This window comes from Colossoma macropomum, unplaced genomic scaffold (genome assembly GCF_904425465.1).
Source record: "Colossoma macropomum unplaced genomic scaffold, Colossoma_macropomum, whole genome shotgun sequence".
Taxonomy (NCBI): domain Eukaryota; kingdom Metazoa; phylum Chordata; class Actinopteri; order Characiformes; family Serrasalmidae; genus Colossoma; species Colossoma macropomum.
Genome location: NW_023494784.1, coordinates 9,920,283 through 9,935,366, shown reverse-complemented (window position 1 = coordinate 9,935,366; position 15,084 = coordinate 9,920,283). Strand labels below are relative to the sequence as shown.

At 39.2% G+C, this 15,084-nt stretch overlaps 2 protein-coding genes across 2 annotated transcripts in view; both read right to left on the bottom strand.

Moving 5' to 3' along the window:
• The window catches only part of ttn.1 (titin, tandem duplicate 1), a 149,224-nt gene that overhangs the window by 76,602 nt on the left and 57,538 nt on the right, over positions 1-15,084 (bottom strand). Inside the window, exons 72-100 of the mRNA XM_036572854.1 lie at positions 12,828-12,878; positions 12,283-12,681; positions 11,923-12,192; positions 11,550-11,825; positions 11,317-11,456; positions 10,808-10,934; positions 9,444-9,707; positions 9,218-9,357; positions 8,970-9,096; positions 8,605-8,871; positions 8,232-8,498; positions 7,874-8,140; positions 7,626-7,765; positions 7,392-7,518; positions 6,760-6,902; positions 5,723-5,846; positions 5,354-5,620; positions 5,105-5,202; positions 4,765-4,933; positions 4,419-4,685; positions 4,030-4,296; positions 3,666-3,944; positions 3,176-3,584; positions 2,838-2,962; positions 2,464-2,730; positions 2,064-2,333; positions 1,511-1,810; positions 1,052-1,354; positions 745-932 (exon numbers count right to left, since the gene is read on the bottom strand). Coding sequence (XP_036428747.1) covers positions 745-932; positions 1,052-1,354; positions 1,511-1,810; positions 2,064-2,333; positions 2,464-2,730; positions 2,838-2,962; positions 3,176-3,584; positions 3,666-3,944; positions 4,030-4,296; positions 4,419-4,685; positions 4,765-4,933; positions 5,105-5,202; positions 5,354-5,620; positions 5,723-5,846; positions 6,760-6,902; positions 7,392-7,518; positions 7,626-7,765; positions 7,874-8,140; positions 8,232-8,498; positions 8,605-8,871; positions 8,970-9,096; positions 9,218-9,357; positions 9,444-9,707; positions 10,808-10,934; positions 11,317-11,456; positions 11,550-11,825; positions 11,923-12,192; positions 12,283-12,681; positions 12,828-12,878 — 6,338 coding nt within the window. The remainder of the gene's footprint in view (positions 1-744; positions 933-1,051; positions 1,355-1,510; positions 1,811-2,063; positions 2,334-2,463; positions 2,731-2,837; positions 2,963-3,175; positions 3,585-3,665; positions 3,945-4,029; positions 4,297-4,418; positions 4,686-4,764; positions 4,934-5,104; positions 5,203-5,353; positions 5,621-5,722; positions 5,847-6,759; positions 6,903-7,391; positions 7,519-7,625; positions 7,766-7,873; positions 8,141-8,231; positions 8,499-8,604; positions 8,872-8,969; positions 9,097-9,217; positions 9,358-9,443; positions 9,708-10,807; positions 10,935-11,316; positions 11,457-11,549; positions 11,826-11,922; positions 12,193-12,282; positions 12,682-12,827; positions 12,879-15,084) is intronic.
• Positions 9,714-10,767, bottom strand: LOC118809510 (titin-like). The gene is made up of 2 exons (XM_036572906.1): positions 10,435-10,767; positions 9,714-10,263 (listed from the first exon to the last, which is right to left on the bottom strand). Exons 1-2 carry the CDS (start codon positions 10,715-10,717, stop codon positions 9,899-9,901), a joined length of 648 nt encoding a protein of 215 aa, XP_036428799.1. The 5' UTR covers positions 10,718-10,767; the 3' UTR covers positions 9,714-9,898.

The following is a 15,084-nucleotide window of genomic DNA, read 5'->3' as shown; positions in this document are numbered from 1 at the left end:
ATAGGCTGGCTAAATTTACTCCGAATGTTGATCCTATGTGTGACAGGCATAAAAAAGAACCAGCCACGCTTTCTCATGTGTTTTGGTCCTGTCCAAAATTAATTATATTTTGGCAGTCAACATTTGCTTTTCTCTCAAGTGTCTTTAAGAGATCACTGATGTCATCTCCTATTACAGCAATATTCGGAGTGACTTTACAGGAGTCTCACATAGATAACTCTACCAAAAGGGCAATTGCTTTTGCCACTTTTTTAGCCAGGTGGCTTATTCTACTGAAATGGAAGGATGAATTCCCACCCTTTAAATACTGGATTAGGGATTAAATGCACTATGTAAATCTAGAAAAAATTCATTACTCTGTGACTGGTTGTGATCACAAGTTCTATAAGACCTGGCAACCTGTCTTGACATATCTAGAAAACGTGGACTCTATCAATATTTCACATTTTTGAAATTTCCCTTTGAAAAAAATTATTTGTTTTTGTTTATTTCCTTTTTAATCAGTGTCACTTTTTTCACTGTATTATATAATTCCTTGTTTTTATATGTGTGTATGTGTATGTATGTTTATATGTGAATATATATGAGTGTATACTGGTTGAATGACCCTTTATGGTGCAGTGGTGCAGCGTTGTTGGGAGGGTTTTTGTTTGTTCTCTCATTTATATATATATATTATTGTCTAAAAAACAATAAAAAGACCTTGGTTCAAAAAAAAAAAAATTGATGCAGCATTCAACATACCCTGTAATAAAGGTCTGGGCATAGTCTGGCATTGCACCTCAGCCAGTTATATATTCCATCTTCACATTTCTCAATAATGTAGCCTGTGATCATGCTTCCTCCATTGCTGAGTGGAGTCTCCCATGTCAGCTGAACAGAGTCTCTGTTTGCATTTGTGAAGCTGAAGTTCAATGGTGGGCTTGGCCTCTCTGAAACCAGAGTAAGCATGGTTTTAAGTCATTTTCAAGACAGTTTTAAAGCAGCTATAGTAAAAAGCAGCCTATACATAAACACTGTTATCATAGAAAATAAAATCACAGCAACTAACCAATGGGATCCATGATCTTCACAGGATCAGTGGCAGCGCTTGGTCGGCCAACTCCAGCTTTGTTCTCAGCTCGAACACGGAAGATGTACTCCTTATTCTCAATAACATCATTGAGTGTTGCTGTGCGATCTTCTGCCCGGACCACCAACGCAGCCTCCCACTTCACAGATGTCCTGTCACGGAGCTCAATTACATAGGACGTAATCTCAGATCCACCATCAAATAGAGGTGGTTCCCAGGTTACAGTGGCACCAAACCTGTTGACAATTCCAACCATGACATTCTGAGGTGCGTCAGGAACATCTGTAATGAAGAGAAAAATATTACATTAAATTTTGCTTCCCTGCAGAATTTTCAACTATATATATATATATATATATATATATATATATATATATTTATATATATATATATATATATATATAAACTATACTATATACAAGTGAAAGTAATGTTTACCAAATTTATTCTTGGCCTGGACAGCTTCATCAGTTGAGACAGGCTCTCCATTGCCGACTCTGTTACGAGCACACACACGGAAGAAGTACATGTTGTCCTTCTGCAATCCACCAACACAGTACTCTGGAATATCAGCACGGTCAGTAGCCAATGTCCAGGATTTGCGCTTGACATCGCGTCTTTCTACTACGTAGGCCAAGATCTTGCTGCCGCCATCACTCTCAGGTTCATCCCAGGCCAGGCTGACCTCACCGTCAGCAGTGTCAACAACTCTAAGGTTTTTCACAGGCCCAGGAACATCTAGAAATCATAGTCACATCAGAATATATTATTCTGAATATAAATATATAAATATAAATATATTAGAATATAACACAAAGATTATAGGATCCTCTGTGTTTAATGTGCAGTATATAAAATCAGTCTCATTGACACAAAATACAAGAATGTATCTAATGTACATTACATACCAAGTCATTCACATTACATTTTCAGCATTATTAGCTATCCATGAAGTTCTCCTTTCCATCTTTTTTGCTGACTGCTAACTTACCAATAACATCCAGATTGATGAAAGCCTCTCCCTGACCATGCTTATTCTTGATGACGATTTTGTAACGGCCTTGGTCAGACTTTTTAGGGTCTTTCAGTCTGTACTCTGTCCTGTCAGTGGATGTGTCAATGTTTTGCACTGGAAGACTGATGTCATTGAAGAACCATTCAGCCTCTGCACGAGGGTAAGCGTCGTAAGGAACGGTCATCACAAATGGCTTTCCAGCATCTGTTACTAGGTTCTGGTCTGTGGTCTTGATTTTCGGCACAGCTGAAAAAAAAGGGAAATCAAGGGAAATCTGTAATGTCATGTACATTTGTAACTGTACATCTTTACTTAAGGGAAAAATAGGAACCTATAAACCTAAATTTTTGTTAAATGTAGATGGCGAAATATGTACCTGCAAGTTCAAGCTTGGCTCGTGCATCCTTATCCTTGGCAACGACTCTATACTCGCCCTGATCACGAGGCCTGACCTCACAAACTTGGAGACGGTGAATCTTGCCCTCACTGAGCATCTGGTATTTGTCACCCTGAATAATGATCATGTTATTCCTCATCCATTTAACCTCAACTCTGTCTTTGTTCAGTTCAACCTCAAACACAATATCTGAGCCTGGGGGCTCGAATACATCTGTGGGGGGTCTGACAATCTCCACAGGGGTCTCTGAAAAAAAAGAGAAAACTAACTGAGTATGCCAACTTATTGTAGAATTGCTCTATAGAACTGTCAGGACAAAAATTATATGCAGTGAATGTTTATGGCAAAATGACCTTCAACAAAAAGACGAGCCCTGGATCTTCTGTCATCCACACCACAGGCATATTCACACTCATCATCAGGTCGGCACTCCTTAATATACAGTGTGCATGTCTTTCCATCCTTTTCCATGTGATATCTGGCAGAAGGAATTAAGAAAAACATTAATATTAAACATGTAGTTTCACAATTCAAGATATTGTTTACAGCTGTTCATGACAATCATCTGCCATGCTTCAAGGGATGGAAAAGAGATAAAAAAAATATAAGAGAACTCAGATGGAATGTAACACCTAGCATAGCAAGCTTGTCAAAACAACAGTAAAACATTTATTTATAAAAATCAGGATACCTGGGTCCTTCTCTGATTTCACGGCCATTTTTGTACCATTTAACAGTGGCCCTCTCCTTAGACACCTTGCATGTGAACTGTGCATCCTCAAATTCAGTAACAGTCTGGTCTCTGAGTTGGGCAGTGAAGTCAGTGGGTGCCTCACTGATTATTAGCTCAGCTGAAGACTTGCTAACTCCAGCAACAGCAGTGTATTCACCCTCATCATCCATGGTGCAGTCTTTGATGATCAAAGTGTGTTTGTTCTTGTCCACACGGTACACAACACGTTTGCTGAAGGTGATCTCCTGACCTGCCTTCAACCACTGAACTGTCACATTTGGTCTGTTTACTTTGCAAGTGAAGCTAATTGTCTTCTTCTCCTCTGTTTCACAGTCTTCCAGAGGCTCTATGATCCTTAGCTCCTCCTCTGTAGAGAAGCCAAATAGAAAATTGAGCAAACACTCAGATGCGCTTAAAAAGATGACAATCTACACAAATAGGGGCTTACCTAGTACACTGACGCTTGCGGAGCATTTGGCCTGTTCACCACGCTGGTTGGTTAGCATGATGGTGTAAGTGCCCTCATCTGATTTCTCAGCAGCTTTGATCCTCAGAGAGAAAACAGTGTCTCTCTGGACCATGATAAACTTACTAGTCTCAAACATTGTTTCATCGTTCTTCAGCCACTTGGCCCTAGCCCCCTCTGAATTAACCTCACAGTTCAGAACAATTTCTTGTCCTTCCTTCATTTGTGTGTCCTTGATGGGAGTGATTATCCTCAATTTTTCTAGAATGAAGGAAGAAAGATGTTAGTTTCTAGTTTCACATTTAGTAAACTTTGGAAAGGCAGTGAAATATTTAGCAATACCCACCAATCACAGTTAAGTCTGCAGAGGCCTTAACAGAGCCGATACAGGCAGTGAAGGCACCTTCGTCCTTCAGCTCACAGTTCTTGACAATGAGGGCTCTCCTCTTGCCTTCACTAACAATCTCATACTTGTCCCCAGTTTGAAGCTCCTCACTTCCACGGAACCATTTAACTTCATAAGAGTCTTTGGACACTGAGCATACAAATTCAGCCTTGTCACCCTCAACCGCCTCCTGGCTCTGGGGCCTGGCAATAAACTCAGCTGCCAATTCTAATGAAACATAAAGAAACCATTTGCATGACTAAATAAAAGCGTGAGATTAAACAGAATTATTTCAAGTGTCACAAGCAATTGCAGAGCAGAGAGATCAAGTGTAAATCTAAGTAGTTTACCATTGATCTTTAGTGTTGCTGATGTCTTTGAACTGGCCAATCTGCAGTTGTATTCTCCAGCATCATCCATATGAAGATCCTGGATGATGAGGATTCTTTTCCTGCCATCTGCAACTTGTTCATATCTTCCACCCTCAGCCAGTTCCTTGTCTCCCTTATACCATGTGACGTCTGCACTGGGTTTGGACACCTCACAGATCAACTTAATGCTGTCAGTTTCAGTGCCCTCAAGATTGGATAGGTTCTTCGTGAATCTAGCCTCCTCCTCTGCAAGTGAAACGATTAACGGTCAGTTCTGACAGTTGAGTATCATTTTGGTGTATATATTCAATTAATCAAAACTCACCAACAACAGTAAGCATTCCAGAGGATTTGGAGGTCCTTGCGTCACATTCATATTCAGCTTCATCATCAAACACTGCTTTGCTGATGATGAGAATACGCTGTACTCCCTTGGCAATAATCTCATATTTTTTCCCCTTTCTAATCTCGATGCCATCCTTGTACCATCTGACCTATTGAAACAAATGAACATCGGTCTTTTCACTTTCATGTTCGTAAATGGCAGAATTTTGGCTTGAATTTTACTTAATTTAAATGTATGTATATTACCTATTATAATAAATGTAATACATATAAAAACATTTTAAATACAAAATTATTAACTGAATTCATGAATGAAGTACCTTGGCACTTTCACGGGAAACTTCACATTCAAACTTAGCGGACTCTTTCTCCCTGACCTCAACATCATGAAGAGGCTTGGTGAACTCAACATGTGGAGCTGATTGGAAAAAAAACAGAATAATAATGAAAAAAAAAACTCAGGAAATGAAGATTCTGTTATCCAGATAAAGGGACACTATGAACATTGTTTAGACATCAATTGCTTAAGCATCTTATTTAAACATTATATTTATTTCCTTTTTACTTACGCTCAACATTCAGGAAAGCAGAGGTCTTGAAGTGTTTGGCATCACAAGTGTATGTTTTGGAATCATCAAGAGTACAGTCTTTGATGATCAGTTTCCTCTTGCAGCCCTCAGCCACCATTTCATACTTCTTTGTTTTACGGATTTCCTGTCCATCTCTGAACCACTTGACATCAGCTTTTTCTCTGGAAAGTTCACACTCCAGAACAGCTGTGGCTTCCTCCTCAACAGTCTGGTCCTCCAAGGGCTTGCTAAATTCAACTGGTGGCTCTGAGTAAATTAAATTATAGTAATATAAAGTTTCACACTTTTCAGCAACAGCAGAATGTTTAGTCATTTATAAATTACTATTATTATTTGCAAGGCACTTACCATTAACAGTAAGTTTAGCCTGAGTCTGGAAGTCCTTTGCAGTAAGTTTCACATTCCCGGCCTCTGTCATCTTGACGTCTCTCAGAGTCAAGCTGTGCAGTCTGCCATCTGCTCTGGTCACCACCTATACAATATCAGAAACAAAGACTTAATACCACATCTTTTAAACTACATTAGGAACCAGTCAGGGCTATTTCTCATGACAATATATACTAATTATACAGTAAGTATCTAAGAACATGGTGTTACTATATAACTAACACATTATAAAGGTAAACTTCCAACAGCAGTCCAACAGAAGAACATTAAGGCTGACACTTCAACAGACACTCTTGATGTAGGTAAAAATAGCCAGAGGAACACTTGCATGGCTGTACAGCTTACTGTGTTATCTCAAAAACGTCTGTGGTAGGTCCTTAAAAGTTCTGCTGCTGGTCCTTATGAGAAGAAAATACTTTTGTGGCAATTCATTGGGAAATTAACAGAACCTGACTTGTAATCCGATCATAGAGAAAAACATTTAGACAATGTTTATATGTACAAGCATCCAGTACGGTTTAAAATCTTAGGCAGTCATGACAATTGTTCAAATTATTTATTTCAGCAGTAAGTCTGTTTTGGCCTGCAAAACACTATACAACATTAGATACCAATAAATATAAATACAGTTAGAAGAACACAGTTAAAGAACACAGGCTTGATTCCTTATATCTCCTTCCGCCAAACTAGCTATAAGATGGTAACTGTGAATACTGGGCTTCATTGGGGAGCGGTTTGGAAATGATAAAGTTAACACACTGACAGACAGAAATTAAAATGTACTGCAAACAAATATATTTGTTTATTTGTATTTATTCTAATGTTAAATTTGCTGCTCAGATAAATAACTTGTACTGTATTTTTCTGTAAGATTTTAGAAGATGAGTGCAATATTCATAATATATTACTAAATAAAACTGAATCAGCTATCATGAAACATTTCCTACCCCCACCACATGAACAGTAGTAAAAAATAAATAAATAAAATAAAACCTTACTCTGTCACTTGGCTCCATCTTTGTAGTTCCAACGAACCATTCAACAACGATACCCTCGTATGAAAGCTCGCAGTCAAAGGTTGCAGTGTCTCCAGCAGTGACAGTAACATCCCGAAGAGGTCTTAACAGGCCAACTGTGCGTGCTTCAGAATAAGAAGACGCCATTATTAGTAATTCCAAGAAACAACTCCTTTATCTTAAAAACTTGACTCTCCATTCAAATCCTCCATTTTGCTCAAACTCTCATAAGAGCAAGCTATGATTCAATGGTCTGTAGGCTTCCAGGACATCTTATCACTTAGGGAGGGGTGGGAGGTGTCTGGCATTAGCATATTGAAATCTCAGTAGGACAGGAGGCATGCTAAGCGTCTGCCAGTCACCCATCACCCACTCCAGATAAGGTTGAAGCTTTAAAATAACAACAGTTTCTGATTGGCTACTAGGTAATCACTGCCAAGATATCTGGTGCTGTAAATCACTATTCAAGAATTGTCAGTTAAAGTCACATTTTATAGTAACTGCTGAACGCGTAGTATAGTTTAAGGTGATTTTGTAAAACTCTATTATCCATACATGTACAAAAATATATATTCATGAATGATGAAAACAATATATGAGATCAGAATTCTCACCTTTAACTCTGAGTTGAGCGCTAGATTTAGCATTGGCGGCACTGAAGTCCACAGCACCAGCCATGTCCATGCGCACATTGTAGAGGATCAGTATGTGTTTGGTGCCCTCTTCCTTAATCTCACAGTCCTGTTGAGAAGAAAATTAGCTGCTTTGTCCAAAAAGTAGAACAATTACATAAAAAGTGCAATTTAAAAAACAATATGAGGATTTTTATGCTGTGATAAAACGCTTACAGCAGACTGGTGCAGAGGTTCTCCCTTCAGTTTCCAGTTACCATGCACATCCTCCTCAGAAATCTCTGTCTCAAAGCGAGCAGTCTCAGTCTCTGTGACCTCCACGCTGTACAGTGGACGAACAATCTTAATGTCACGCTCTGTGAAGATAAAGAGGTAGACGATACTTTGAGAAATTGTTTGGGGTAATGAAAATTAATGAATACATTTATATTTTTTAATAACAGAGTACATTCAACAGTTAGTACCTTCGATGTTCAGCTTAGCAGCAGTTTTGTCAGAGCCACAGTCACAGACGTATTCACCAATGTTGGCCTTCTCCGCCTTCTTCACAGTAAGAATGCGCTTCTTTCCATCTGCCTTGATGAGGACATTCTTGGACGGGGTAATTTCCTTGCCATCTTTGAACCATTTGACCTGAGCAGAGGGTTTGCTCAGCTCACACATCAGCACTACTTCATCCTTCTCAACAGCTGTGTAGTCCTGCAGCTTGGTGGTGAAGTAAGCTTCTCCCTCTGAAAAGACGAAGAAGAACGATTTTAGAATTTCTGAAAAATTAAATATTTTCTTTGCAATTACACATTAAAGTTGTCTGAACATATTTACCGAGCACAGTGAACATGGCCTCACAGGTCTTCCCAAGAGCCTCTACTTTAATGAGTGAAGTGTCATCAATGGAGACCTCCTTGAAGGACAGAGTGTGGATCTTGCCCTGTTCTGAAATGTGCACCACTTTGCTTGGATGCAGGCGCACATCATTTTTGTACCAGGTTACTTGGATTTTCTCATGAGAAAGCTCAATGCTGAACTCTGCTGTCTCACGTTCCTTCACAGTTACATCCTTGATGGGTCTGACAAACTCAAGACGAATACCTAAAGAAGTAGTAAATTATGGCTGAGATAAAGTCACTCATTCTAAGAAACGAATAACTAAATGAACATCTTGGCCAACATAAAGCGATTTATTGTATTCCTTTACCTTGGATGACGAGTTTGCCAGCGGTTCTCTTGTCCTCAGCCTCAAACATGTACTTCGCCTCATCGTCATAGGCTGCAGATTTGACAACCAAAGTGTGTCGTTTTCCCTCTGAGAGGATTTCAAATTTATCATCGGCCTTTAACTCTTGAGATCCCTTCAGCCAGCGGAAGGTCTTGGCTTCCCTTGACAGTTCACATTCAAATCTTGCCTCATCTTTCTCGTACACTTGCAAATCACTCAAAGGTGTAAGGAAAGTAATTGGCAGTTCTGTAACACAAAAACATTTTGAAATTCATATGTGTCACAAAGCAGGTGATACTGTAATAAAATGAGTAAAGAAACTTAGGGGGAACAAAGAAGATTACCTTTTACTTTCAAGTTTGCAGCACATTTAGCATTTGCTCCCTGGAAAACCACCTCTCCAGTCTGAGCAACTCTGCAGTTGTACAGTGTCAAAATGTGTTTTGCACCATCCTCAATGATCTCAACATCCTGATTCAGAAAAAAATGTCATGTGAAGAAACAGAAATATAAAATTTACATTTACATAAAAATACTTCTTAAAGTGGCTGACATAGCAGAAACAGCCTAGACATGTGCTTTGCATGCTTACAGGTGAAGGAGTGAGGACTTCGCCCTTCAGTTTCCACTGGCCATGGACATCATCTTCTGAGATTTCCACTTCAAAACGAGCAGTCTCACCATCAAACAGTTCAACACCATACATCGGTCTGACCACCTTGATGTCGCGAGCTGAAATTGATAAGAAGTCATGCTTAGCGGCAGAGAAATAAACATATTGAAAGTAACCTGTTGCAAAAAAAAATCTGAATGATCACCTTCAATGTTAACGTTGGCTGATGTCTTGTCTGTTCCACAGTCGCACACATACACTCCCTTATCTTTCTGCTCCACTTTCTTAAGGTGGAGGATTCTTCGTTTACCCTCTGATCTCATGGAAATCATCTTGGAGGCTTTAATTTCAATCTCATTATGGAACCACTTCACAGGGACATCCTTGCTCAGCTCGCAGTCAAGACTGACCTCATCTTTTTCAACTGCAGTGTAGTCTTGCAACTTGACAGTGAAGCGTGCATCACCCTCTGGAAAGATAATTTATGTTAGCAAAAATGTACACACTGAAATCTGCCTATTTATGAAGTGTTTCTTAGTGGTACTGCCCAAGAGAGAATTAGTAACAATTTATAGTTCAACAAGTTCAGTACAAGTGTGCTTTTACATTCATAGTAGTGGCCACCACATAAGCCGATCCCACAGGGCTTACCAGTGGCTACTAGCTTTCGTTCATTATTAGTGTTTTAGCATTTTTGTTCAAACTCCAAGTTACATCATAAAATATAATCAAGAAAGGAATATGAAGGAAAAAATTACCTATGACCAGCAGCTTAGCCTTGGTTGTGATTCCTTTTGCCTCTGCCTTTATTTCGCAAGTATCATCTAGTGTGACTTCCTTCATTTCTAATACATGTCTTACTCCTTCAAAATGGGTTATCACTGTTCTGCTTGGATGCAGTTTGATTTCATTTTTGTACCATACCACCGACACATTTTCATGAGAGAGCTCAAGCTCAAACCGGGCAATTTTACCTTCCTTCACAATTAGGTCCTTTAATTCTGAGATGAACTTCAGCCTCATACCTATAATGTTAGTTCATTTTATAATAGATTCATTTACAGAGTGTAATTCAAAGATTTCACCACCATTCTAAAAGACCACAGGCTACTCACTTTAGAAAATGATGAAAATACATTTATCAACCAGCACGTCTGTAATCATTACCACAATGAATAATGATAATAACAACTTACCCTCTACTATTAGTTTAGCTGTTGATGTTTTGCCCAAGACCTCAATAGTGTATTCTCCCTCATCGTCAAATTCACAGTTATTTATTATCAAAATGTGTTTCTTTCCATCATCAATGATTTCATATTTATTTCCAGAAGTTATAATGTCAGAACCTTTAAACCACATCACTTTAGGCACATCCTTAGTGATGGAACACTCAAATTTTGCCTGTTTCTTTTCAGGAACCGAAACATCCTTTAGTGGGTCTGTGAAGTTCATTTCTATCTCTAGGAGGTATGACATGACATTGTATCATACTTTAATCATTTGTAATTAAATATGTATTTGCCATCACCCTTTCTTCACAAAAAAAAACCTTCAGCATTTGCTTACCTTTGACTGTGAGCATAGCGCTCGTCACAGCATTCAGAGCTTGGTATGTAACTTCACCAGCTTGATCAAGCTGGACATTTTTCAAAGTAAGGTATCGCTTTGTGCCCTCAGCTCTGATGTCACATGTCTTAAAAGAAAACAAAGAAATCAGATCTACTATTTCAAGGCATTAGCGTGGACTTCTTAAATACTTTTTTCTTATTTTAATACTTTTTTGTAAGTATTATATATATATATATATATATATATATATATATATATATATATATATATATATCACTGCTGTTGGAAGAAAATCCAAAGAAAAGAAAACAGCCCAAAATGACGTGTAAAAACGCCTGGTTCCATTTACTTACATTAAAGGTAAAGTAGGCTTTTTCCTTCTCCTGTAAAGGTATCATTTTGGAGATACAAGGTTTTCTTCTGACAACAGCATATATATATATATATATATATATATATATATATATATATATATATATATATATGAAATTTTAAGCCACACTTACTGGTGATCTTGTTAGAACCTGCCCTTTAAGCTTCCATTCACCAGGAACATCATCCTCAGAGATTTCAGTGTCAAAGTTAGCCTCCTCCTTCTCCTTCACCTCCACACTAGCAAGTGGTTTCAGGACCTCAGCTTCACGCTCTATATGGGTATCAAACATAAGACGTGAGTCATTTTCTTTCCTCTATGGCTTAAAAGAACAACAACAGAACGTCAAAACACCATGCCGCATACCTCCAAGTGTTAGTTTTGCAGCATAACGCTTGCCCTCAACTTCCACAGCATACTCTCCAACATCACTTGGCTGTGCATTTTTAATGGTCAGACTGAGCTCCTTTCCTTCCTTCTTGACTTCTGTCTTATCTGTTGGTTCTGTAGGAATTTCTTCATTTCCTTTTAACCACTTCCAGTTGGGAGTGTCCTTGATGAGCTCACACTTGAAGCCAGCAGTGGCCTTTGGTTTCACATGCTGGTCCCTTAGAGGTTTCACCAACCAGTCTCTTATGACTTCTGTGAAATATACAGGTACAAATCAGTCTATCAAGTCTATGTAGGCATTTTAAAAACATTTAACATCTTTGATGAGTTGCAAAAGGATATATCTTACCAATAACTTTCACAGTCGTTTGGGTTTTGAGATGTTCACACTCGCATGTATAAACACCAGCATCATCATCTTTTATATCCTGGATAGTCACAGCATGCTGCAGACCAATAATATTGATCTGAACCTTGCCAGGGAGTGGCTCCAGCTCCTTGTCATCTTTCTTCCACACCACATCTCGTTCTTTGCTCAACTCGCAGGTCAAGTACATGGGCTGTCCTTTGAGGACAGTTACCTCCTCCTCCAGAGTCTTAGTGAATTTAACAGGCAGCTCTGTTTCAGGTAAAAGAATATATTTTTTTAGGATTCATACACTGATAGAGATTATCCATTTAAAAATGTGTCAGAAGTCAAAGTGCCCACCTTCTACAATAAGTTTGGCAGTAGAAGTCGTCTCTCTATTCCCAACCTTGGCAATACACGTGTACTCCCCTGTGTCGGACAGCTGGACATCAATGATGGCCAGTTTGCGGTCTTTGCCATCAGAGGTAAACTTGTGTTTTGGACTCTCCCTCAGGTTGCTTCCATCTTTCATCCATGAGGTAACAGCAGTAGAAGGAGTAATCTGGCACTCAAATACAGCAGAAGAACCTATTGACTCAGCTTCCTGCAACACAATATTTTGAAGCCCCTTCACAAACTTCAGAGGCACAGCCTTGAGCTGGAAAGCAAATGGTGACTCTGCTGGAGGTTTGTCACCACCACCTCCAGGTCTGAGTCCTCTTCCACGTCCAGCATCACCAGGAGAAGGAGTTTGTCTTGCTGAAAGGTGTGTGGGGAAGGGATGGGTGTTATTTTGCTAGTTAAAACTAGAAAATGTTGTATTATATGTGATAAGAAAACACTGCTTAAAATAGATTTCCATGTAATCTTAATGCATTCCGATGGAATTATGTTAGCATTCTCACGTTTAAGTCCTCTGCCTCTGCCTCCAGCTGGCTCTTCCTTTGGTTTTCCATCTGTTTAAAATATTGTAATAAACTTGTAAACAATGGTTCAAAATCACAGCTGTCAATTAAACCATGTTTATACAGTATTTGTACACTCTGAAATAGAAAGATGCAAACTGATTACTGAAATGATTGATGCAGATGAAGTACATTTATATAAAGAGGCGAAGATTAAGACAATCCACTAAAGATATATGAATGACAGAAACAAAGAAAACATATCATGACTGATGATTTGTGAAAGACAACAGAAATCAAGACAATGCAACACAGAAGGACAAAAGGGTGTACAGTTTATGGAATGACAGACAGACTATTGACAACAGAGAAACATGTAATACATAAAAGATGGAGACAAATTTGTTAAAAAGAACTTGAATGGATGCGTATTATTTGTGATGATTTTTTGGGGGGGTGAGGGTTGGCACAAAATACCAGTGGTGAGATCTTGGCTTCCCTCTCACCTCTCTTGTCACCCACACCTCCTGGAGTTTCGACAGCCCCGTCCTCCAACTCCTCTGACCCGTAACTTTCATAAGGAGCAAGCTCCCATCCCCATGCTTCTTCGTCTTCCTCTTTCTCAAGTTCTTCCTCAAATACTTCCTCTTCTTGCTGAGTTGGAATCCTTCCCAGCTCCACAGCTCCCGGAGATAACTCCTTCATTAATGGTAGCTCAGTTTTGTCAGGTTTTAAAGAATGCTCCTGATCTATCTTATCCTTCTGGGGAGAGATTTTCTTTGGGATCTTTTTCAGAGTAACAGACTCGACTGAATCTTTAGGTGACAACTTTTTAGGTTCTTTTGCACTGGGCTTCCTCTCCATTCGAATGGATTCAGTCTTTGGTGAGGGTGACTTTTTCAGCTCTGCTCCTTTTTTGGCAAGTTCAACAGGTTTTAGTTTTATCTCCTGTTTTTCCTCCTTTACCTCAGGCTTTTTGGAAATGTCTGGCTTATCTTCTACCTTGGGGCTCTCTTCTGGTTTCTTCTGGCATACTGGGCTGGTCGTAGGGGCACAAGGCTTCTCTTCTGTAGGTTTCTCATCCTTGGGCGAGGGAGTCTTTTTGGGCTCTGCAGCTTTTTTCACTAGTTCTACAGGTTTCAGTACTACATCTTCTTTATCTTCAAATTGTTTTGGACGATGTCCACCTTCTTTAATTAATAATGGTTCCGTTTCTTCTTTTGGACTTTTCTCTGCTTTCTGGACTGTACTGGGTTTTTGCTCTTTGTGTGGCAAGTCAGGCATCTTGATCTTGTCATGCTCTTTGTCTGCGGTTTTGTCTTTCTCCGATTCCTTCCTCTGAGGCATATCAGCTTTAACTTCCTTTGAAAATGGCTTTAGTTGTACTTTTTCCACTTCTTCGTCCAGGGTTGGAACTCTCTTTGCTTTTGTGACTGGCTTAGTGGGCTCTTCTGAGGTTTTGTCTTGCACTGCCAGAACTGCAGGTTTTGGCACCGTGGCTTCTTCAACTTTTTCAATCAAGGGGATAATTTCTTTTATCTGCGTAGCTGCAACATGTTCATCCTGCTGAAGTCTTTCACGTGTCTGAAAAGCAATGCTACCCCTCATTCCACCATCTTTCTCTTCTGTTTTTGGAACAGCAACCTCTGATTTATCAGGTTTTACAACAGGCTTCAGCTTCACAGTGTCTTGCTCCTTCTCTGATAATGGTTTTTTAGATCCTTTTTTGAAAGTTAGGCCTGGTGTCTTAGGTTCCTCTTCCTTTGGCATCTTGCTCTTCTTGAAATTCCCCTTTCTGTCCACCCCTTGAACTTTAGTATCAGGTGCTGCATCTTTCTGTTTCTTTACCTTCATATATTCTTCAGTTTTAATTTCCTGCTCATTCAGCGTTTTCTCTGTCTTATATGCATCCTCTGTTGCCTCATAACTGCTAAAAGTAACCTCAGCAACAGTCTTTGAATATATTTTCTCTTCAAAAGTTTCATCTTTTTCAGGTTTCCAAAGAGTTAGCCCTGGCTCTGTTGATTGTGCTACAGGCCGAATCTTGGTGACTTCTGTCAATGACACAACCTCATGCTCTTCTTTTTCATCTTTAGGTCTTCTGGTTCTGGTCTTTAAGACTGGCATTACCAGTTTCTCTTGCTCCTCATTGTGAATCTTAGCCTTCTGTTTAAGATAAGCTTTTGTGGCGCTAGGTGTTTCTAAAGCGAAAATGCCACATTGTCACATGACAGACAGCACAAAAAGCATTCACAAG

Bases quoted from the DNA above. Each gene is read 5' to 3' on its own strand.
- LOC118809510 (XM_036572906.1), bottom strand. From the start codon at position 10,717: ATGTCATACCTCCTAGAGATAGAAATGAACTTCACAGACCCACTAAAG. The intron at 10,264-10,434 runs GTAAGTTGTTAT...CTAACATTATAG, and splicing joins AGCTAAACTAATAGTAGAGG to GTATGAGGCTGAAGTTCATC.